Here is a 24,427-nt window from a genome sequence, read left to right on the forward strand (position 1 = left end):
ACACTGATTTGTTGTTATTTGTGAATAAAATGCAATGTGCTGCTTGAAAAACTATCTTTTATAAAATATGACTTTTAATTAAATACTTAGTGAAATAAAAATACTGACAAATATATAAAACTATAAATAATCATGCTGAATATACAACACTACGGAAGTAGTTCGGAAGACGATGAAACTGACCCCGAAAGTTTACAACAACATAGCAATGAAAAGTTATTGACTCATTTGAAACCTGTTGATTCCAATTTATCTCTTGCTAAGAAAATGCAAATATGTGCTGCTCCTGTAGTTATGCCCACAGTGTGTATATACTTTACATATCACCGTTCTAGGCAAGAATTCTCTCTACTGATTTTTACAAATGTTTTTTCAGAATAATGATGATAGCAGAGTACTTATACAAAAAAACCAGGAATTGACGCATAATCCAAAGTATGAAGAACTGTTTGCTCCTGAATATGGTCCAGAAAATCCTTTTCAAACACAACAAATGAGAGCGAATAAGAATATTTTATCAGGTTATGTTGAAAAGGCACATATTAGTGAATTTCAGTTTGAAAACCAACGGAGAACATTTACAAGCTATGGATATGCTGTGGATCCATCAACTGAACCCTCAACTGATTGTGGTAAAGGTGATGGAATTGTAGGTAAGTTTTAATTTCATTTATCGTAAATAATGCATCAAATTACAACTCTGTTATCCATATTAGTAATCATAACTATTAAATATACAGTACCTTTATATTTACACTGGCAGCATTTCGTTGCTGTATTGCGGTACTTATATGTTAAGCGAGGAAGTGCTCTTCAAGGGATATTTAAAAATATAACAACAATATTATTGTATACAGATTATGTTTATATAGACAAATTTAAGGTTTAAAATTGTATTTATGTAATTATAATCATGTTATAATATGTGAATTGTGGAAACAATCTATGCCCCCTTGTGTCCTTCCAATAGCAACTGTATATTTATGGTACGGTACTTATGCTTTAGTAATTTTGGTTCTTGAATTGTAGTGTCTGAAACTGTTGCACCTCCAGAAGAGGCAGAAGGAAAATCAGTATTTGAAACAATTAAGAAGAAAGATAAAAAGAAAAGGAATAAAAATGATGACCCTTCAGATATAGTGGGATTTTTAGGGCCGTGGGGTGGTTATGTTGGTGAGAAAAGGTATATAAGACAAGTCAAGAAAAGTATTTTATATTATATTATTATTGATAAAAAACAAAAGTTCCTAAATAAATGCACTATTGCATGCAACAATGTAACAATGTTTTATATTATATATATAGTAAGCTAAAATGCAATGCAATTTATAGTTTATAATAAAGATCTGTCTTAGATAGATACTGAGATTTTTCAATTAAAATATTTTAATTTCTAGTCTAGTAATTTTTATGAAATATTTTCTGTCTATAAAAATGACCCATATATAAGTTTGATAAATGCTATTCAATCAATCATAAAATGGATTGAAGTGTACTAGATTTGATGGCTGTCTATATTTTCAGAATAATGAAACCAGAAGGCGAAGAGGCGAAAGAACTAGAAGAAATTGTAGCAAAGAGGCAAAAGAAAGGCAAAGTTGATGATGATAAACCATTGGAGGAGAAATCTATATTTCATAGTATGTTTTCTTATATGTTTAAAGAGCCGCTTAATAGATTAATATTTGTCATATTCTAATGCTAATACAATAATGTGTTTTTGTCATTAGGCTTGCCTGGAAGAAATCGCTTGTAAGCGATAAGGCCGCCCTTTGCCTTATATCTTTTGTAACTGTTTGTTATGTGTTTTTGGATAAGGCAATATAGGATAAATAAATAAATAATGTGGTTCTGAATTATTGTGAAGTTCATATGAAAATAAGTTTCATTACTGTTCTAATATCTATTTAAAACAATCTGTAAGATAATTTGGTAGTTTTTAAAATGTATACAAAATCACTTCAATTATATTTAGGAAAAACAATAAAATTCCTTATATTAATAAATTAATAACATATTTTCAGTTGACAAAGCTACAGACTACCAAGGCAGGTCGTGGCTGGAAGTTCCTCGTAGTGAAACACAATTACGTAGTGATACGCCTCCGGCCAAATGCTTTTTGCCCAAGGTAAAATTTTAAACATAGCAGCGTTAATTGCAGTTGAATATTTAATTATAATTTAAACTATTTTAATCATAAGAGCCTAGAAACATACTTAGATAAACTATTTTTAAACTTTAATTATTTTAAAGTTTTCTTAGTTTGGAATCGTATGGAATTTCAAAAAATACCTAAGCCACAGTCATCTTTTGCGGTGTTTAAATTTAACTTTTGAATTAAGTTAAAACAAAGACATTGTAAGTAATTTGTATCTTAAGCATCATACTGCCTACAGTTTTATGTATTTATAATATAAATTTGATTGAAGATATTCTAATAGAATATTTCCAATATTTGGCCTAAATACATTTTTTAACTTTATAATGTGTGTAGATTTTCAACTATTTTATATATAAATTGTGTGTGTGTCACAATGTATTGTATATATTAATTGGCGTGTTGAATAATCCTATCCAAACAATATTTGGTGAATGAAAATAACGAAATATCATATATATTTCAGTCACACATATTCACATGGAAAGGTCACACAAAGGGCGTGGCAGCTGTTCGATGGTTTCCCAATACGGCACATCTCATGCTATCGGCTGGGATGGATTGCAGGGTTAAGGTAATTTTTGACCAAAATTCAATGACAGTATAAAATATAATAGTAATATAAATTTAAAGTGTAATTAAAATTACACTAATTAATGTTTTTATTTGACTTTTTGAATTTCTTGAATTTTAATATATTTGTTTATGTAATGCCCATAAATATATAAATGAAACAAAAACACAGATTATCATAAAACAGACAGACTGCTTTGACTGAGTGAGTGAGAGAAGTGCTCCATCTCTTTTTGTCAAATTGTTTGAATGTTGTAACAAAAAGAGACAACTATATGTTCATATTGCCCTTTTTGCTGACCGAAAATTTATTTTGTATTAAAGCATTTGATCCATACTTGACGCTGGCTAATGCACTAACTGTGTCAGAGCCAAAAGAAAAAAAAAAACAAAGCATTTGCTATTTTGATTATTAATTATGTTTATTGGTGGGAATTTTAATTGTTGCAGATATGGGAGGTATACGGGGATCGTCGGTGCGTTCGCACGTATTTCGGCCATCGTCAAGCCGTCAGAGACGTCAACTTCAACAACGCAGGCAGTCATTTCGTCTCTGCCGGTAACAATCTAATATATAAAATTCTTGTGTCACGGCGTTAGTAACCGAACTCCTCCGAAACGGCTCGACCGATTCTCATGAAATTTTGTGTGCGTATTGGGTAGGTCTGAGAATCGAACAACTTTTAATTTTCATCCCCCTAAATGTTAAGGGTGGTCCACCCCTAAATTTTTTAATTTATTTTTTAGACAAAATTTTTCGTTTTTATTTTTTTACGATACACCATACAAAAATATTTGCAACCCTAAATTTTCACCCCTCTACAATCATCCCTTATGTTTTTTTTGTTAATTATAAACTTTAATTTTTTGGCACAAAAACATGGTAAAACAACGTTTGCCGGATCAGCTAGTTTTCTTTATATATTACTAGTTGTACCTACATTGTGATTGGATGGGTGAGAAATTAGAAAGCAAATGATACATTTTATATTCCACGGGAATGTAAGTGTGCTCCTATTTCACCATGCCTCCGGCTGATAGAGGACAAATCTTTGTTTTTAATTTATTTTATTATTATTTATTACTTAAGATGTCATATGGTACATGGTGTAATGGTTGCAGCTCCTTACAAACGTTTTGTAAAAGAAAAAAAAACTTGGCGATTAAAAAGAGTGGCGGAGAGTTTATTGCCAGTTCTCTTCCGTTCTACGACCTTGATTCGAGAACTGGCGGTAAATTTAAATTTACAATTATTATTAATTTAATTTTTTTGACGCTCATAAGTGTATATATGAAAGAATAAATGATTTATGTCTTTGATATAAGTTAAATTTTGTCTGCCTAGATATAAAGACTATTTTAGCTATAAAACACATAATGGTCACAGATATAAAACACATGGGTCTTTTGTGACGTAGTTGGGTGGAGTGGGGAGGGGTTGGGTTGAGTTGTATCGATACAAAAAGGCAGGGATTGATTTATGCGTTATTGTTAATATTATTTTCGACTTTTCGATGCTTAACACCACTAGGTTATACTTTTTAGGTTTAATCACTCACTAACGACACGTTTTACTATTGGGTACCTAAAAACGTTACGGTTTTACGTAATTTTTGAACGCTCCCACAACCATATGTGTGTCATATGGGCACAAACTCAAATTTAAAGTATAAAAATAGATTTTTGATTAATGCATTTGTTTCTCAGCGTATGACCGATATATAAAACTATGGGACAGCGAGACGGGCGCGTGCGTGTCCCGTTTTACGTCACGCAAAGTGCCCTACTGTGCCAAATTCCATCCCGATGAAGATAAACAGCATCTCTTCGTGGCTGGTACTTCCGATAAGAAGATTATATGTGTGAGTCTGCTTGTTCCGATTAAAAATAAAATTTACCTTACAGATGCGTGGATATTTAAAAAATACTGAACCGTTTTGAATGAAATTTAGATCGGAAAATAAAAAAAAATTGTAAACGTTAAGTTTGAGTTAAATATGTTTTATTGACTTTGCAGTGGGACACGAGAAGTGGGGAAATAGTCCAAGAGTACGATAGGCATTTGGGTGCGGTGAACACCATCACCTTCGTGGATGAGAACCGACGTTTCGTCACCACCTCTGATGACAAGAGTCTGAGGGTTTGGGAGTGGTGAGTTATTTAAATATGATAATTAAAAAAAAATACAATTATAAAGTATGTTGTGGTTGCCTGGAAGTGACCTCTCGAAAGCGATAAGGCCGCCCATTGTCCTCATTGATCCCGCCGCCCATTGACACTCGATGATACAGGGCTCGTGAGTGCGTTGCCGGGCTTTTAAGAACTAACCTTACACATTTGTACCATATTCTTGCAATAAATTATTATTATTCATTATGAATGAATCGTGAATATTGAACACAGAAATTGTATATGAAACCGTTTCCAGGGACATTCCAGTGGACATGAAGTACATAGCAGATCCGACCATGCACTCGCTGCCGGCGGTGACGGTCTCGCCCAATGGCAAATGGCTGGCCTGCCAGTCCATGGACAATAAGGTGATCGTCTTCAGCGCCTTGAACAGATTCAAAATGAACCGGAAGAAGACGTTCACGGGTCACATGGTCGCCGGATATGCATGCTCTGTGGATTTCTCGCCGGATATGAGGTAGGTTATTTTTTTTAATTTGTTTTATACGATTGTTCGGTATGATTTTATCAGGGTATATAAGACGAAATTTCTCTTTTGAAGCGGATCTAATAATTCATTACATAATACGTTTATATACTCCATATGTTTGACGTACACTTGAAGCAATGGATAGTTATGTTTGAAGCTTTCAAGACAAGAGCACTTATGTACAATCCTTATCATGTACAATCAAAATATAGTCCATCAAATTAACATAATTACAAAAACACTTCTTAAATAATATCGGCTTTTTGAAGGACCTATTTTTAAAAATCATGGCCTACTTCGAGAGTAGTGTTGGCCTAGGTCTAGCCGAACGGTGAAGGAAAATGTGAGGAAACTGATCACAAATCATGCAACAGATACAGAAATCTGAGGCTCAGACATAAAAAATTTTAGCGCCAATGATTTTTTATATTCTTTAAAGGCCAACACTCTCGAGCCCTCTGACATTTAGAATGTCAATGTATCACATAACGTTGAGTCAAAAGGTATTTGATCAAAGTTAGTTACTTATTAATTTATTGTTTAAAAAGTTAAACTAAGTAAAGCTAACTTAATTAAATATAATTAAATAAACCTAAACGGTGTAAAATATCTAAAAAAACATATATCTGTAATTTAAGCCATAGAGAACAGATTTTGCTAATCACAGAGTCTGTGAGATACAATATAAATATATAACAAAATCTGCGTTCAAAGTTATGTATATGTAACTACTTAATGAATACATCAACGTGTATTTACTCGATCTCCCATTCTCACTCTCTCTCCATCGGTCTTAATCGCTCTTTCTTTTCTTCGACAAAACGCTGCACATCTTCGTGACGCTAATGTAATTATTGCGTTTCATCCGTAAAAATATTACCCTCATGATAAAGAGGTTTCACTTCAAAATGTCTGTTTAAAAAACTAAATATTTCTTCTTTCTTATATACCTACGCAAATTATGTAAATACTCGAATAGAACTTGTCTCGTCATGGTGACATTAAAATTTAATTGTTATTTATCGCGTAATTATTGCTGAATATTCTCGCAACTTATCGTAGCAAATTAATGTGACATTGATTTGCTTTATACATTGTTTATAATTAAAACTTTATAACCAAAACCATGTTAGTTTCTTGGTTTTCTTAATTATTCGGTCGGGTAACTTTGACATCCAAAACTTACATAGACTAATTTGCAACTGTCATAACATTTGCTGGTACTCTTATACGTAAAAAAAAAAATATGTTTATTTTGGAATATAAAATACAGGTATCACTTATTCCACCATTTCATTAAATTTGAATCGTTACACATCCCTACTCATCGGCAAAGTAGACAGAGGGTACTCATAAAATAGCAAATCATCATACAAAATGGCATACAAGACTTATGATGTGATTAGATAATCGTTAACTTTATAGTAAGCCTATTTACACAGCTTTTCTTCAATACATTTAGGTACTTTAGTTTACTGATTATGGATAGTTTTAATATCATTTTACCTAGCCAATATACGAATTCAATGAGAAAACTTATATAATAATAGCGATATTTTGAATATACCTAATTCAATAATCAAAACATAAATTGCCAGATTATCTAGTTGCCTCAATGTTTATGAGTTTCTTATGCATAGTATCTTTTATAGTAATAAAAATAAAATATTCGTTGTCTAGTTGGAAATTTAAAAATTCACTATAAAAATTATGACTGTTTAATGTTGTCTACATGTCTAAAGATACTTTTTATAGAATGAACATTGTAGAAATGTATTAAATAATGAATCTGTCTTTTCACGAATACATGAAAAACCTTTCAAAAATCTTTGCCTATTATTCGCTTTAAAAAAATGAAGAAATTAAGTCCTTGTCCTAGTCTAATCAATCAATTAATCAAAATATCTTTATTAATATAGTGTACAAGTACACTTAAGAACGTCAAAAAATGAAATTAATTGTAAATTTACATTTACTACCAGTAACGCGGGCAAGAAGAAGTGATAAGAAACTTTCCGCCACTCTTTTCAATCGCCAAGTTTTTAATACAAATATATAGTGTATATATAATGTACACGCTGAACACACATACACGTGTGTATATGTCGCAGTAAATTAGTTAAATCAGAGAGTTAATTGAAAATCGATATTCAATCAAGTCGCTAATGCTCCGTCAGACAAGTTAGTGAACGAAACGTTTAACGAGTTTCTGTTTCACTTGTCTGACAGAACTTTAGCGACTTGATTGAATATCGATCTTTAATTAACTGTCTAGAGATTGAATTAACTCTCTGATTTACTGCGACATATACACAAAGCTGGTGATTTGGTTGTTAATTGTATTTTTACGAAGTAGATCATTCGCAGTGAGTCCGGATGATTCACAAGTTAAGATTTAAAGATTTTTTTGTAATATAATGCAAATGTCCGCATTAATAATTCAACATTATATGCTAATAAACTTGCCTTTACTGGTATTAATAATAATTATAATGACATTATAGGTATTATAATGACATTTGCAATGTTTTTTGTTTGTCTAATGCTTTTTATGCTTAAACATTCATAATTAACATAATATGTTAATGCTCATATTATTAGAAAAACAATTTAATTTATTGTACTTATTTATAACCTGTTAATTGACTATATTTTGAAAAAATATATTTGAGAATCATTTTAATTTTACTGTTAATTAGCACAAATCATTTCAGAATATACACAATTAATGCGGTATATAATTTTGTTGTTTGTTTTTGTATATATATTGACGATTATACTATATATATAGAATTATCCAGTCAAGCCTTGGCTTCGATCATATTTTTTGGCCAAAAACACGTTATTAACACAGGAAATTTATTTTTATCTACTAATATGCATTTTCAACTAAATATACACTCTAAATAATCTTACAAACTAATAGTGTGACAGCTGTCAAATTTATAGACGTGTCGTTTAAAGGTTAGGGCTGACTAAAAATCATTCGAATTAAATACTAGTAGCGCCATCTATGTGTCAGCCTACGAACTTATCAGCATTTATATTCCAATGTTTTTTAAACCCTGTCTCATCTATAAAATATGTATGTCACCGTAAAATTGTAAAAACCGTTAGGTTGTAATATAACTCAATTGTAAACTGTCGATTGTGAGCCAATATATAATACATGTATAGTTCCGGTTAGATTCGCCACATGGTCGACATTTTGAGTCGGTACAGTTTATTTATTTTTTTATAACGGGCCTCCTTCCTTCAAACCACCATTGCGGTCATCTAATGTTAAGTCTGCCACTTATGGAGCCGCCCATGGAGACTCACATTGCCACCGGGCTCGCAAGTCCTTAGCATTTCAAGAATAAGTACGATTTTTCGTTGAAGAACCTTAAGTGATACTTGAGTTGGTAGGAGATGTCTTATTTAAGAAAAAAACCTATTAATTTTTAAATTTACACAATGACACTATTATATGCATAATTATATATAGGAATCAAATTTATTCACACTGTTATCTCTGAATCCATTTTTGGATATTGGTTTTTTTTGTCATCAAAATGCTAATTAATATTGGCATTAAACGTAGAGAGAGACTGATGCAAATTCGCGAGTGGAACCGGTGTTAACTAGTATTTTGAAATCACGCAACTTCTCAGTGGTCACGTATGCTTATTTCGTTTTTGTGACCAGCTTAGAAATTTACGCACAAACTGGGGAAAATTTATTACATAGAAAATACAAAGCAGTGACTATCTATCAGCATTAAACGTAAAAATCTTAGTTTCTTTGGCCACGTATCGTAGAAAGGAACTCTAGAATCTGGAGGGGCAGTGACGGTGTGCGCGCGTCTCAAAACTTTACCATCATAATTTTTCGTAAACGCGCCAAAAGAAGTATAATTTAAAAAAATGGCCTGGGTCGCAGATATCTGTATGCACTTTAAAATAATAAAATATGATTTCAGAGCCAACACAATGTCCTACTAAATATAAGTTATATTTTTATTGATTTGTTCAGTTATAAAAAATAAATAAATATAAGTCTGAAAATTCAATATGGCAACACTGAAATAATCAATCTATACTATCTCTGTTGCTATGGCAAAAACCTAAATAAATGCTATCGAACGCTGAACTCTTTAGATAAAGCGATCCTAACGTTATTATGTTAATTACACTAGACGAGCTAAAATCTGCTTGTTTTTATTTCAAGTTATGCCGGATCCTGTCTTTTTTTGTGCCCATTTACAGAGGACATGTCGCGAAATAAAATTCTATACTTAAAATTCTTGTCCGTGTATGATCAAAATATTTCACAGTTTGAACGATTTTTTAAACCTGTTTGGGTAAAATCAATTAATTGAATTTTGACACCCTTCATTGATTGATCTGAAATTTGGTACACAACCTTGGTGACAATATGTCGCAGTTAAGTAGATTCAATCAACATCTTTACTGCAAATACAATTAAATGCATACCATTGTAAAACCAATGTAATCCGCAACAAAATGGCGGTTTACATATTTTATCAATATGTGTTAAGAGTTTTTTTTATTTTGTTGGTATTAAAAATCAGCAAATATATTTACAACTAGAACTAGAGTGTCGCAGAGCCAACAGCTTTAAAAAGTCGCCTGAGTTAAGGAGGAAGCTTAAGACGTACTTATTAAACAAATTTTAATTGCAACACGTTGCAATGGATAAAACCCAATAAAACCTATCAGCCCCATGTGTTCACTAGCGACGGAAGGAACGGTAACAGTTATTTCCCTTAATCCGTTTCTGCTTCATGAGCGTCTGACGCTGCGCTACTTTCAAATTCAAAATCTTTAATTATTTTGGTAACACAATGTACTTGAACTTATGAACGTCAATAATGAAACATAATCAGTGCTTTATGCTTCTTATTTACATTTACTGCCAGTTCTCAATCAAGGGTATAGAACGGACAAGAAGAACTGGCAATAAACTCTCCGCCACTATTTTTAATCGCCAAGTTTTTTTTGGTTTGTAAGGAGCTGCAACTTCCGAGTTGCCCAACTTACCTTTTGATACCGAGTATCGTAAATTATTGTAACGTTCAACTATGCGTAGTCTTAAATGCATTTGGCACAGAATTTTCTTTAATTCATTAGTCTCAAGTAAATATTTTATCACGCGTCAAAGATAAAGTTAAAAACTGGTTTTGCTTTGACGTCAATATTATATTACGATAATCTTAATGCTTAATTAAATAAATCGAGAATATGTCAAAATTACTGAAAACAATTAGCTATTCTTAACTGTGATGATTTTGAAGGTGATTTTTAAGTTATACTCATCAAGGGCTACAATATTTGATTATCTAGTAATGATTTTAAATTTAAAAAAATATACGCCATATCCGGATCAGGTATAAAGCTATTCTTGGATATTATTTTTGGTTTACGCCTTTGTCTTTGGTTAAATAGACACACAATTTCACAGATTTAAAAGTCTATTAAAGTTTTTTCATCGATTGGCTCTAATATCATTGTACGATTTTATTTGTAAAGCATATTTTTTTTTTTGAATCGTTATCTGACAAGTTGATGTACCAGTCACTCGCTGACTTGACAGATAGATATACTACTTAGGAAATCTTTTTGTAAGGCATAAGGAACCAAGGTTTTAATTAAACAGAGCCACGCCCAGTTTTTGCACTTGCCTTGTAATGTGATCTTGACATAATAACTATACTATTATTCATAATTATACGAACAATATGCTTCGAATAAAGAAAATTACAGTAATTTTCAAACGTACAGTTAGCTGAGGCTCTATCAAAATGTCCTTTTTGAATGCACAATTGTCTGCAATGACACAAGTGCCTTCTCTATTCAATATCTCATGAATCACATATATTGGGTCTAATACGAAATCAATGTCGCAGGAGTAGGAGAAGAACGAAACGTTAGATAGAGCCAAGGACTGTATATCGTTGTCTAATTGCCACCCTCATAATCTCTTGGTAAATCAACACATGAACTTTTATTATGAAACAATTTATTATTATTAATTACATTTATAACAGTTTCTTTTTTAATATTTTTTTATTTATTACTAGGTGATTAATAAAAAAAAAATATCACTCTAGAGTAACTTGAACTAAATGAATTGTTCATACTGGATCGCTTATCTGCTACTTTGAATGATCCAATGAATACGCTATCTCGCTCTTACAATTTAATTACTAACATGATGATCAAAATATTGATATATATTTTACAACAATCTTCCAATCGTACCGTTACTGTAATTTTGTTTATCACGTTCTTAATGAGGTTTTAATTAGTTTTATTTATTATGCATACTTGCCTATGTTCTAATATAATATATATATAATATATTTTCTTATAAAATTTTATGCATACACGTTGTTTTCGAACTTATGAATAATATTAATTACTATTTAAATGTGAAGGTTGCAATGACCTAGACATTGGCTCTTCATTGCATCGTGTGTTAATACAGTTTGAAATTTTTATATAAGGTATGTTTTATTCTTTTTATGCCTTTATAAAAAAGGAATTTGAACAGTAGTTTTCCAAGAAATTCTGCGGTCATAATTAAAGTGAATATGTTCTAGTTAAATCATTTATATAATACCTTTTGTGGATTTTGACCTCGCGTTTTTGCATATCAGATGTAGTGAAACCGTTCTTCATATTGTGACTCTCCGTTACTAGAGGTTGGCCGTCGGTATGTTGTCGTGCCAGGTGTATCTCTTCCGTAGTCGCAATAGTCGTCCAGGTAAGGGATTACGCAGCCCTAATTTTTCTGAGTTTCCAATTCCAATTCCAACGTCATTATTTGGTGGCATTGCGTAATAAAGACATTGGGTGATATTGTAGGAAATTGATAATATTTGATGATGATGGTTTATTTAAGCTTTCACCACAATTTCTTGGATACTAAGACAGAATCGAGATGATCCGTATTACATAAACTCCAACTTCGTAACAGTTCTAAAAGGTGTTAATAATCATGGACACGTACAATATAGGTATTTATTTATTAATAAAAGAATCAGTAGACGCAGCATGATGACAAATCGGTGCTACTCCTTCATAGATATTTCCATCGCGACATCTCAGAAATCAATATCAAGCTTGTTTTGTGTAAAACTCTTCTGCGACTAATGCTCACATATGGTTCTGGATCCTAGCCCCATAGCAAGAAAGACGAGAACTCCTTATCTACAAACGGAAGATTCGTCGATGAATCTTTGGTCAAATGTCCAATTCGCTACAATGAAAAACATTATAATCCTAAACGACGCCATCATCGTCAAATTCATAAAGTGAAACAGGCTCAAGCAGCTGGGACATGTGCAACGTATGGCGAGTGACAGAACCCCAAGGTCCTTACTGAACTCACAACCCCAACACCAAGAGAAAACTGGTAGACCGAGGCTACGTTGGTGGGATGGAGTTGTCAAAGACCTCCAAACAATAGGGGGTTCGCAATAGACAGAATAACACTGGATAGATTGCGATGGCGAAGTGTACTTGATGAGGGCCCACAAGGCCCACTCATTGATGATGAGGATAATGATAAAAGCTTGTCGACGGTCGGCACACTGGTACATTGGTACAACAACAATGAAATGCAATATTTAAAGTCACAAGCACATATAGATAGAAAACAAAACAACTTAACTATAAAACTAGACGAAAATCAATAAATAAGTAATTGTCTGTTTAATTTTTATAAATCGGAAAAGCTTATGTCGTTTGGTTTTAAAACATGCAGTTTTCTGTGCGTTTACTTCGCCGATATAGCTTTTACTTCGTCCGTTAAAACAGCCTACCCTAATTGGGAATAAACACGACTGGCTATCCCACGCTAAGCTCCTATTATATCATAAATGTGTTTTGCGAAAATATACGGTTAGAATCGCTTTATTTCTCAAATGAATTTAAAAAAAAATGTGAGTATTAATAAAATGTTGCCATTACTGCATATCTTGTTAATTTAGGTGCATAGACTTTTCAGTCACTTTTAATCCACAGATTATAGGGATATAATAGATAACGTATGCACTGTGCAGTATTGATGTCATGTGACGTAGAGGTCATGACTTTCTCTATTCGACCTCGTAAACGAATGAAGGGACTTGTTTTAGCTTTAGGTCGACTAGAATTACATAAAACTCTAAATGGTCGTTTCTTTTCGAAAATCGATATTGTATTTTTTAACAGAATAAAATTCTTGTCTACGTAATCGTGCTTTTCTATTCCTCACATCAACACTAACAATAGAAAAGTTATGTATCGCGAAGCCAGGGCATACAACGACCAATATTTAAGCCTTGAGTTCTTTGAAACTATTGCGGAATATGGTTAAAAGAAGTATTAAGAATATCTGCAGTGCCAAATCCCCTGCATCATGAGCATACCTACATACACACCTTCACGTACACACCCTTACTTTTATACCATCACACAACACAGCCAAATTAGGTACCACTAACTTAAATGTTTTGAATAATTCTTATTTGTTTGTTGCCTTTTGTACATTTTTTAACCTTTTTGTAGGTAAATGTTAAATTTTTAGCTTAATACTTTATTTATTATATATATTTTTTGTAAGCTGTAGGATTACATGTCTTAGACCCAAAAAGTCGACGACGTGTGTAAGGCACTGGAGGCTGATCACGAAACAGATTCAGACATCTGAGGCCAAGATCTAAATCAGTTAATTAAACGCAAATAATATTTCTGTTTTCTTTTTTCTTACATTTTCTTAAGAATATTAAAAGGCAACACACAATAACTAGTCGTGACATTCACATTTTGAAAATACAACTTTTCCATTTTGGTTTATGTTTTTGAATTTATTTTTATATTAAACCAGGCCTCTTAATGTTAATTGGATTTATAGATTAAAAAACAAGATAACGAACATTCAAATGGATCTAGTTTTTAATTTATTTTGATTTTATATATTTTGTAAGGCGTTGGGAACATTCAGCATTAAGACGTCTATAGCTCTCTAAGTCCGGTGGTTCGAATTCTTATTATTAGACTTAAGACCTTTTAAATAATTGATTAAAGTACAAAATCTCTGAGCTGTCACCAGCCAAACTGATGTTCAGTCTGACCATATTATTTTTGATTGACAAGACAGTTCAACGTAATAAAATATAGCTTCATAATACTTACTAAGCAAAAATATTAAATAAAACATGGAAGATAATGAAGTCCAATTGTAAACAAACTTCAATAAATGTATTGAAAATTGCTTATCATAAATTAAGTACCTATCTACAAAATTATGGTCACATTTTGTGAGACATCAATCATTATAGCTGGTATATACGCCACCCATATACAATATTATGTGTCTCATACGTTTATTTATATAAATTAAAAAAATGAGACGCTTGCTCTGAGGGTAGGCCCTTCAGGGGATTAGGGTAACCCACCCTGCGCCTGGAGTCTCCAACGCAGGTCGAGGTGGTGTTTTAACCTTGATTAAGTTTGATTTTTTATAAAATACTAATTTGACTATTATCCTTATTTCTTATAATGCAAATAAATCGTTTATTAAAACCCAAACATAACAATCACATTTACAGTATTTTATTTTAAAAATATGACAACGACGGATTTTATTGTCCATTGTTAGATTCGTGTACGGAAATAAACAAAAATTTGATAGGAATTTTCAGAGATATGAATTGGCGTCGGTAACTAGATAATATCCACTTAGTGGATATAGATAAATATTATGTATACCGTGTAATGTGCTGTATACGGAAATTATATAGTTTTTATGTATTTTAATATTAAAAATATATCGATACAAACCCAAGTTATATGTAGACTAATACTTTACTATTAGTCGGAAATTATTTATACATATGTACATCACAGTAGCTAGTAGAACTCTTTAGATTGTTCTATGAAACTTTTTTTACTTATAAACTAAAAGTACAGAAAACACCAAGAAAACACTAAAGGGTTTAACCTTGGTGCCTGAAGGGCTACATAACAATACACATTTTAAATTTCTTATAAACTAGTTAGTTAAAATTATTAATTAATATAAATAACGAGACAAAAACGTTATAACAAACGTAAGGAAAAACAACGTTTTTATACCTGTCTAAATCATACGTTATTTATACATATTGTTTGCTTGTCTATGGCTTGTAATATCTGGAAGCAATCACATCTCAGGTAGGAAAAGAAATAATTGGAACTTTTTGTATACAATTAACAAATCGCGGAACTACATGAAGTTGTCTTTTACAAAATTAAGTCTTATAAGGTACATGTATGAAAAATACACAAGGGAAACTATGATGAATTTTAACATTCAATTCTAATAACTCCTATAAGGAAATATAAACCATAAGTCATGTTACAAACATCATGACGTGTAAACTGCAAATCATGGGTGTCATATATTAATTCCCATGGCGTATATCCCTGCCGACACCGATTTAAAATAATTTCATAAGACATTTCTATTGAAAGGCCATCTCAGCAGGAGATAGTGCACCAGTGTGTGCGAAAGCTCATAATAAAAGTCGAAACGAATTTGAAACTTTTCTTTATTAAAAATCGTATGTTTTACTACAAAGATTTTATATCTAGATCAAAATATAGTATTTTATCACTATTTAAAAAAGGAAATACAACTGGTGCTGGAATGAAAATTCGAATTACCAAAGAGTTTGATTACGAATATTGAAAATGTTCTGTCATAATCCGCGCTTGGACGAAATTAAAAAAAAACTGTAAAAGTAAAAACGCGCGAAACGTATTTTTGTTGTTTTTCGATCAAATTGGATTGGATTCAAGTTAATTTAAGTAACTTAAAAATTTATATAAATCGTTTCGCCTCGAATTTTTCTTCTTATTGTGAATGTACCGAACATGTCTCTCGCAACAACTAGTAGTGAACAATCTACAATTTATAGTACAGAACCTCTTTAAGTCAAAATCCTCCCAAACTCGATAAAATGTTTTGTCGAAAGAGCCCCAAAACCCACTGGTAAGAAATATATAATCTGTGTTTTGTTACATATTTTACTACAACCATAATAGCTCGATAATTTGAAACGTCTATAGTTTAGAGAAAAGTACGTTGTTTATTTATTTATTTAAGAATAAATCCTAAACTCTACAATCCAAAGTCTGCCTATGTCAAAATCTTGGGCGAGCGACTCCAATTAAGGTTTTACTGTATTTTGATTACAATTAGTTAATTGTTTTTAATTTTATTATTTAATTGGCCAAACAAAGTATTCGACGTATTAAAAAAAACTGATACAACAATGTACATGTTAGTACTGTAATTATGTTATTAGGAACATGAATATCAATTAAATAAAACGAGGAAGTGGTTTAATTATCTGAAGTGTTATTTATTGTTTGGTTAATAACAATTGATGTAAAATAAGTAGTAATCTATACGGTAGCCTTTTGATTTATGACGTAGTTACAAATCCTTGTTTTACGTTTATCTAAAAATAATACATATTACGCGATTTAAATATTACAATGTATACATACATATCTCGACGCTTAGACTGTTATACGTAATAATATATTTTAATAACGTGATATTTTATAACTACAAATAATATGTATAAGAATTGACTTATTGATTTGACTCGTACCTAATGGAAAATGTAAAATTCATTTTATGACAAATTTGCAAGGCATTATGTGTGACAAAATATGCGAACTTTCGATTGGACCACCATAATATTTTTGTACTATATTCTTGCAATAAATTATTATAGTAGTAAATATGTATGTACATGTAAATATGTACATAGTATGGAAGTACCGAATGCAGCAGGCTTCACCCAAACTCATACCAAAAATCATTCAGTCCAGCCGTTTAAGAGGAGTTCAGTGACATACTCACGTACAGAATTTAATAAGAAGAAATTATATAGATGTGTATATATATAAGCTATATTTGCTAAGGTAGATCAAACTGTACACGGTCAGCAAATTTAATTGAAATCGGTGTAGTAGGTTAGGAGTCCATAGCGAATAAACAATATATCGCGTAGTCTGTATACATTAAGATTATTATTGCAATCGTTAACAGTGCCTAGAGCGACCTCTAAGGGTTATTTCGAGAGGCTTGAGAATACATTCAGTATTTTGGTAGTTAATTATGTTATTAATTAATTCAACTTGTTTTGTCAATTGTTCTTCGGTATAGCTACTGCTAAATATATGAGTCACGTGTGTTATAAGAAAAGCATGTCATAATATCAGGTGTTGTAATAACATAAGCACGTGATAGGGTAAATGTGCCAGTGTGAGAACACTTTCTTTGATGTCAGCATTACGTCAACTATATGCGATTATTTGGTTATTAAAAGAATAATGTTTGTAGTTTTGTTCCTTTGTAGTATGGCTAATAGAATATTTGTTTTTTGAATATAGTCGTTTATCATCAAACAGCTATGGTTTACTTAAAAAAGGCCCTTGTTTGTTATTATTTCGTTTATATCTAATTAGTGTTATTTGAATTGCTGAGTGGTTATCTATTTTGAATACTAAGTCATATCAAAGTATTTAATAGGGCACGTAATGAGGCTATCATTTGAATAGCTATAATAAATCTTAATCGAAATATATTAAATGTTGTTAGCTCTACAAAAGTCAAGCAACAGGTTATAAGTACTATAAATAGATTAAATAGAAAACATTATCGGTCATGAATGATGTGACCTAGATTATAATATCGCCCTTGAACGTGATTCGTAATTATCTTATAACGGAAGTAGTATCTTTTAATCACTATGTAAATGCAGAATTTGATATTGACATTTCATATTTTTGTAATATTATTTTTAAACTTGCATTATTCAGTATGAAATTCATTAGATCAGTTTTGTGGTTAGGCCTGCGATTGACACCTGTTAGAAAGGAACCTTTTGTTGGCTTTGTACGAATAAATTTCTTCTATAGAAAATATCGTGAAGCAGCTGTCATATGTAACAAGCACATGTCATGTTTGTTAAGCATAGAAGGCTTTCAAGTTTCTGTGTTGCAGAAAACGCTAAACTTAGTATAATATTTATAGTAAAATTAATTTAATTTCAATTAGCCCTGCGCCACTTTAAGGACATTTACCCGACCAATTACGGAAAAGTGTAAAGTATTTTAATCCCTAATACAATTCTTTAAAGGTTATTATCGTATAGCAATTAATAAATTGTCACGATGCCAAATTCTTGTATACAATTCCATTCAAATGTCCGACCTTATATTTGTACAAACAGCTATAGTTCATAAACTATTGGTATGGCCTTTGATTTTCTCTATAAATTATGGTCAAAGTAATTATATTATTAATATAGATATAAAATAGCATTCACGCTCATAGCGTTTAACGAATCAGGATTTGATTTCTATCAATATTAAGAGTTACAGTTTTGAATTGAAGGCTGATAAACTCGTCTTAAGTGATAAATGAAAACATACATACATATGTATTCGCTCCATTTCAAGGAAATCTCATCCGAACCCATGTCAGTTGAGTCAATTGTCAAAATAATTTTACATATATCAATTGATAATTCATAGCTTGTACTTTGTACGTTAACTTATCGAAGTATTAATCTTTATAAATGTTTTATAGTCTTGAACGTTGATGCAAATATATTTTAAATTTAAAACCTTTACATGATACATGAAACTGTTTTGTTCATAGCAAAATGCATGTTTTATTTAAAAGTTAATAAAAGTATAATTTTACACTGTAGGAAGTAACCTGATTACATAACCAAGTCGGTGTGGCCATGCGTATAACAGTATCTTAGAGACAAACTGCGAATATATATTTTCTGCGTTTTATATGATTATTTATTGAATGGCAAATATCTCTTTTAATTGTACAATTTCACATATATTACAATTGCAATCATAATTGCATTATTCACATACGGATGTCGGTATGACAGCTTAAGGTGTTCAGGCACTGGTGTCTTCAGGTAACGCCGACATCTTAACTAAGACTTGGAATCACAATTTTTGTTAGAAAGCTTTTAATTTTGTAATTAATTTTTCGGCCCCAATTATAGTAATGGTAGAATAGACAAGAGAGTAGCTTTTTTAATTTAAGAGACTATACTCTGTGGTCACAAGTAGAACAACTTTCTCTTGCAAACAGGAATACAAAACATTTGATATTAAAATGGTGTTTTCAAATATGTTTCTGGTTTTATTCAATGTCACCAATGATATTGATTTGATTGATTTTTCCATCTGCAAATTAACAAGTTTTCTGTGTAAATCAACCGAAATATACAATATAAATGTAGCAACTGTCCAATGGACCAATATGAAACACCTTTTTAATTTTATTTTGTTTATGGATTGTACCTACGCTTGTTATTATTTAACTTCATAATTTGAGGCTGGCAATACTCTGGTATTCTGGCAGTGTAAACGTAAGACTTATAGTTGAAATTTTCAATGTCAACAAAAAACTCTAAAAAGCACCCAGTGGCGCTACAATCTTTTACGTCTTGTCCACCGTCCGGGCGAGTGTTCACATTGGCGCAAAGCCGGGAATCGAAGCTACAACCTCAGGGATGACAGTCGCACGCTGAACTCCTCGGCGATTATATATCATTATTTATACAGGAGTCAAAATTAGGGCTAATTCTCGACACTAAATCTTAGCCAAAATGTATGTTGGTGACGTCAGATGGTGCCCCTTATTAAATGACTTTATTAGTTTTTTTAGTCTAACGAAAAATTTACATGAATATTCTTAGTGTCATACTTCTCTTGAGTACATCGTTGCTAAAACGAGCAGTGTACACTATACACTTTATATACGCTTATTTAATTCTGGTTTTCGGAATTATGTATTTATGATATATAAGGTAGAGAGACGGAAACCTATTTCCGTTTGAATGTTTTCTTTTCCCATTATATATTTACATTATTTACTAGACATAATTATTAAAATTATGTACTAAGGATTAGATAACTTTGGTAACGACTTATATAAAATCTTGATAAGTGATACGTTTATTAAAATGATAAATATAAACTGATAGGATTTTGTTTGTTGTTTGTTTCTGTAATTTGTGTTATATTTATTTTAATATGTTCTTAGACATCACAATTGATACAAGGACGATAATTATATACTTTGTGTATTAAAAACAATCCTGTCCTAACAGGTGACCCTAATTGACAAGAATGCACAACAAATGAATCAAATTTATACACGAAACAAAAACAAGCATTAAAAAATTAATTCGAAAACAAAAATATAGAAAAAAATACAAAAAATTAACGAACTCTGAAAATGAAATAAGGTTCGTTAATCTATGTCATTCGTTGATAGCAAATCATTTGAACTCTTTTCAGAAGGTTAGTCCTAGCTGTGAGCACATGAAGTAACGGCTGACTTGAAGGCATTGTAGAATTAAATGTCCTTGCCATGTAACAATGTTATAAGTTATCACAAGCATATTGTAGCAAGCAAGAGGAAATAAATCAGTTCAAAATTTTACCGTTATAGGAAACCCGTTGTGAAGTATTGAGGATCATCGACGTATTTAATGTCGCTACAGGAAACTTTTTGAAAAACCTCTGACGTAAAATTTAATTAGAATATTGGTTTAATGTGAATTTGCCTCACAATTCTTACATAATTAAGGAATACACTCAAATACCAAACGGATGATTTTTCTATTGATTTCAATTAATGGCTTTAGCGTACGGTCGTAGGTTCGATTCCCGGCTGTGCACTAATGGACTTTCTTTCGCATTTAACATTAGCTCGAACCTTGAAGAATCCCTCGTGAGGATACAAAGTCGACGGCTGGCGAGTGCCAGGGACGGGCTGACAGTTTCACAAATCTGAGGCCCAGACCTAAAAAGGTTGTAACGCCATTGTTTTATTTTATTTTATGACTCAATCATCGGTAATGTTTGTTTTAAAGGCTCAGGCTAAAAGTCTTGCCAAATTGCATAATATTTCCGTTGGAAACATAGTTGATTATACTATAATAAACTTTTATAACAAAGCTAGTACTACGTTCATGAGGCATTCTATTATATCGAAATGGTACTGTGTAAACTAAATAACTAAAAAAAAAGAATTACTATAAGTTATAAAAGAGGTTTCTAACCCTAACCGAAAGAATCTGAAATAACATTCAAATCAAATAGGTTTTGTACACACGTCATTAGTGCTAAGTCACTGATTCTTACACCAATATTTTCACCTGGAATCAAACTTCAACTCTATTAAACTTACTTCATTTGCCGTAACCAACCAGCTGTGGAAATGGTTACAAATTTTTAATCACAGAATAATAAACTCAAAGGAAACATTCTTTGAAAATTAACACTATGAAATAAAAAATGACATTTAAAGTTTCAGACTTGTTAAGAATTTGCAGTGGTTATTTAATTCTATGGAGTAAAGTTTGAGAGCTTTATACACTGTCGACAACTTAAATAACTTCCGGCTTTAACTTCAACGAAATCTCCAATCACTAATATTAAATGCTCGCGTTTCGTTCGAATGCTTTTATGAAGGCAAAATATATTTGGTCTTAGTGTATTAAAGTGTTACGGTGACGGAACTAGACCACACGCAATCCTATTTTGATTTTGGAATGCCAATGGCCTCAAAACAATAGGACTACTAAATCGAACGACCATCGAGATCGTTCAATCCATAAGATACAGCACAATGATATAATAATATCCTGATAGCTTTGTTAACGAGTGAACGTTATAATTTTAATTCTCTATTTATTGAGCTATTGCATAGATTTTATCGCGGGCTTTTGAGTAGGGCGACCGAATCCAGTAATTCCGTAACGAAAATAGGCACTTGGCTAGGCACAGGAAGGTAAACTGTTAAGCAAAAATAATGAACTGTGACGCCAAAACCAAGGGACTGCGCAACGTTTTTTTTATAATTTCACCGCACATAGGAAAATTAAAAAAAATGTTTTAAATATTTAGTCAACCGATCTATAAATTGAAGCAGTTGGTTGCCAATACTATTCATAGCGTTAATTCACAATCAATGACATTATATAATATACTATATATATTTATACTCCACATATAATAAGGAAAGATATTATTTGCCTCTCCACAATATTGTATTCCTATTTCTTGTGTCCTGGTATACCGCCGGTACTGACTATCTTTGTTAGAGGCTAGTGGCTCTCTGATTTGAATTGATTCCTGTGTTATCAAGTGACCGGCCTTCCATCGTAGATTTGAAATATACAAAGACGTGACTACATACAATGACAAATTTTCAGTTGAATCAATTTTATTTTATTTTGGATTTTTAGAATTAAGTTTATTGGACAAAAATAATGTTGAGAGCGAAATAGATTTGTTTTACAAATTGTGTTCTAAGGCCGTTTTATTGTAAGTATAATGGAGTCAAACGTTAGTGACTTTAAGATAACGTTTAAGATAAACGTTTGTCTTATTCTAAGGACATCCAACATTGTATAAAGTACCTACAACCGTTGAATATCGATAGGCTCCCACTTTGAGAAAATAGCACGTTCTGCTTAATCTACGACGTTGTGGTGACTTTTGGCCCAACCTACTTATGTATCAATACAATAACTATCGAACTTATGAAGACAAAATAAATTCAGACAAGGTGATCATTTATTCACCTTAGATTGATAAAGATATATAAATAGATTGGAGTGTCCTATGGTCGACTTTAACGCCCAAGAACTTGGCAGCCATAGGTTTTAAGTGTGGTACAGTTGCAGCAGCAACACTTGATGAGAAACAGGTGTGTGCTTAGAAAGAAATAGAAATTTCCATTTGGAGACGTTAAGAGTCTGGATGTTGGTCTGCAGTCACACCGAGTCGAAGTCTGTTTTGAACCCAACATCCCATGTGATGTGGTTAAAAAGAGAGCGGTATCATGGGGGTAGGCAACCATTTTCCCTCATGGCAATTGTAATTGACACAAGCTATTTATGTAGACTACGAACAGTATACAACCAAGAATACTGCCCTGTGGCACTCCATATTAGACTGGGTACAATTTATCGCTTGATGAATTACCATCGATCCTGACCTTTTCCCTGCTAGTAGAAAGAAAATCTTTTATAAAGCTTATATCTTCACCACGGCGATGATCTTTTCTACCTTGATTAATGTTGATGTGAACTGTATCAAATGCTTTGGCTAAATCTATGAAGAGGGTAAGGCAATGTTCTTTTTGGTCTAAAGACTTAATTATTAGATCTACAAGAAGATGGATTGTCGTTAGTAGCTTTGATGCGTCTGTTTATTAGCTAGTACCCGGATGGCCGAGCTTTGCTCGGTATTTTTTTTTTAATTGTGTTTTTTGGAAATTATATTTAAGTACGAATTACATACTAATAAAATGATGAAATATGAACAGTATAGAATATATATGCTGAATTGCTTTAGTGTTGTTGTGTCGTTAAAGCAATTTTAAACAAAAAATAGTATAATTATTCGCCGATAGATGTCAGGAAGATACATTTTTCAGTTTAAATTGGGATTACTCAAACACCACCTTTTTGTTATTTTCTATCATTTATTCCTAGCTAGATTGATTTATCGCCCCCGAAACCCCCCGTATACTAAATTTCATGAAAATCGTTGGAGCCGATCCCGAGATTCCAAGATTTTCCGAGATTCTAAGATTCCATACAAGAATTGCTCGTTTAACGATATAAGATATTTATTTGCATCCTCAACATAGAGACACCTGCGCTACCCAAAGGATTTAGATCGCAGATTAATTTATCAGTTGTTTTCATACTTTTCGTAAATGCTATCTGTATAACAATTAAGATAATAAAAATATCCACACATGAGGGTGACGCCGCAGTTAAAAATCGGTACTAAGCCGAGACCGATACTGTACGCAATTTTCTGGTTAGATAAGGTGCATGAGCGTTAATAATATAAGATTAGCCATAGTTCTGAATGACTAAGCAGAGTAGATTGTATGAGTGAGTGTTGCGTATGAATTTAATTATACGC

At 31.9% G+C, this 24,427-nt stretch overlaps 1 protein-coding gene across 1 annotated transcript in view; it reads left to right on the forward strand.

Annotated features, from left to right (window-relative positions):
• The window catches only part of LOC111001424 (pre-mRNA-processing factor 17), a 26,333-nt gene continuing 1,906 nt past the window's right edge, over positions 1 to 24,427 (forward strand). The window contains exons 1-10 of the mRNA XM_022271323.2: positions 1 to 303; positions 377 to 653; positions 1,030 to 1,183; positions 1,525 to 1,640; positions 2,025 to 2,128; positions 2,625 to 2,732; positions 3,182 to 3,290; positions 4,439 to 4,593; positions 4,749 to 4,882; positions 5,160 to 5,381. Of these exons, the coding sequence (XP_022127015.1) occupies positions 133 to 303; positions 377 to 653; positions 1,030 to 1,183; positions 1,525 to 1,640; positions 2,025 to 2,128; positions 2,625 to 2,732; positions 3,182 to 3,290; positions 4,439 to 4,593; positions 4,749 to 4,882; positions 5,160 to 5,381 (1,550 nt within the window). The 5' untranslated portion in view covers positions 1 to 132. The remainder of the gene's footprint in view (positions 304 to 376; positions 654 to 1,029; positions 1,184 to 1,524; positions 1,641 to 2,024; positions 2,129 to 2,624; positions 2,733 to 3,181; positions 3,291 to 4,438; positions 4,594 to 4,748; positions 4,883 to 5,159; positions 5,382 to 24,427) is intronic.

The sequence above is a fragment of the Pieris rapae genome, chromosome 7, assembly GCF_905147795.1.
Source record: "Pieris rapae chromosome 7, ilPieRapa1.1, whole genome shotgun sequence".
Classification (NCBI taxonomy): domain Eukaryota; kingdom Metazoa; phylum Arthropoda; class Insecta; order Lepidoptera; family Pieridae; genus Pieris; species Pieris rapae.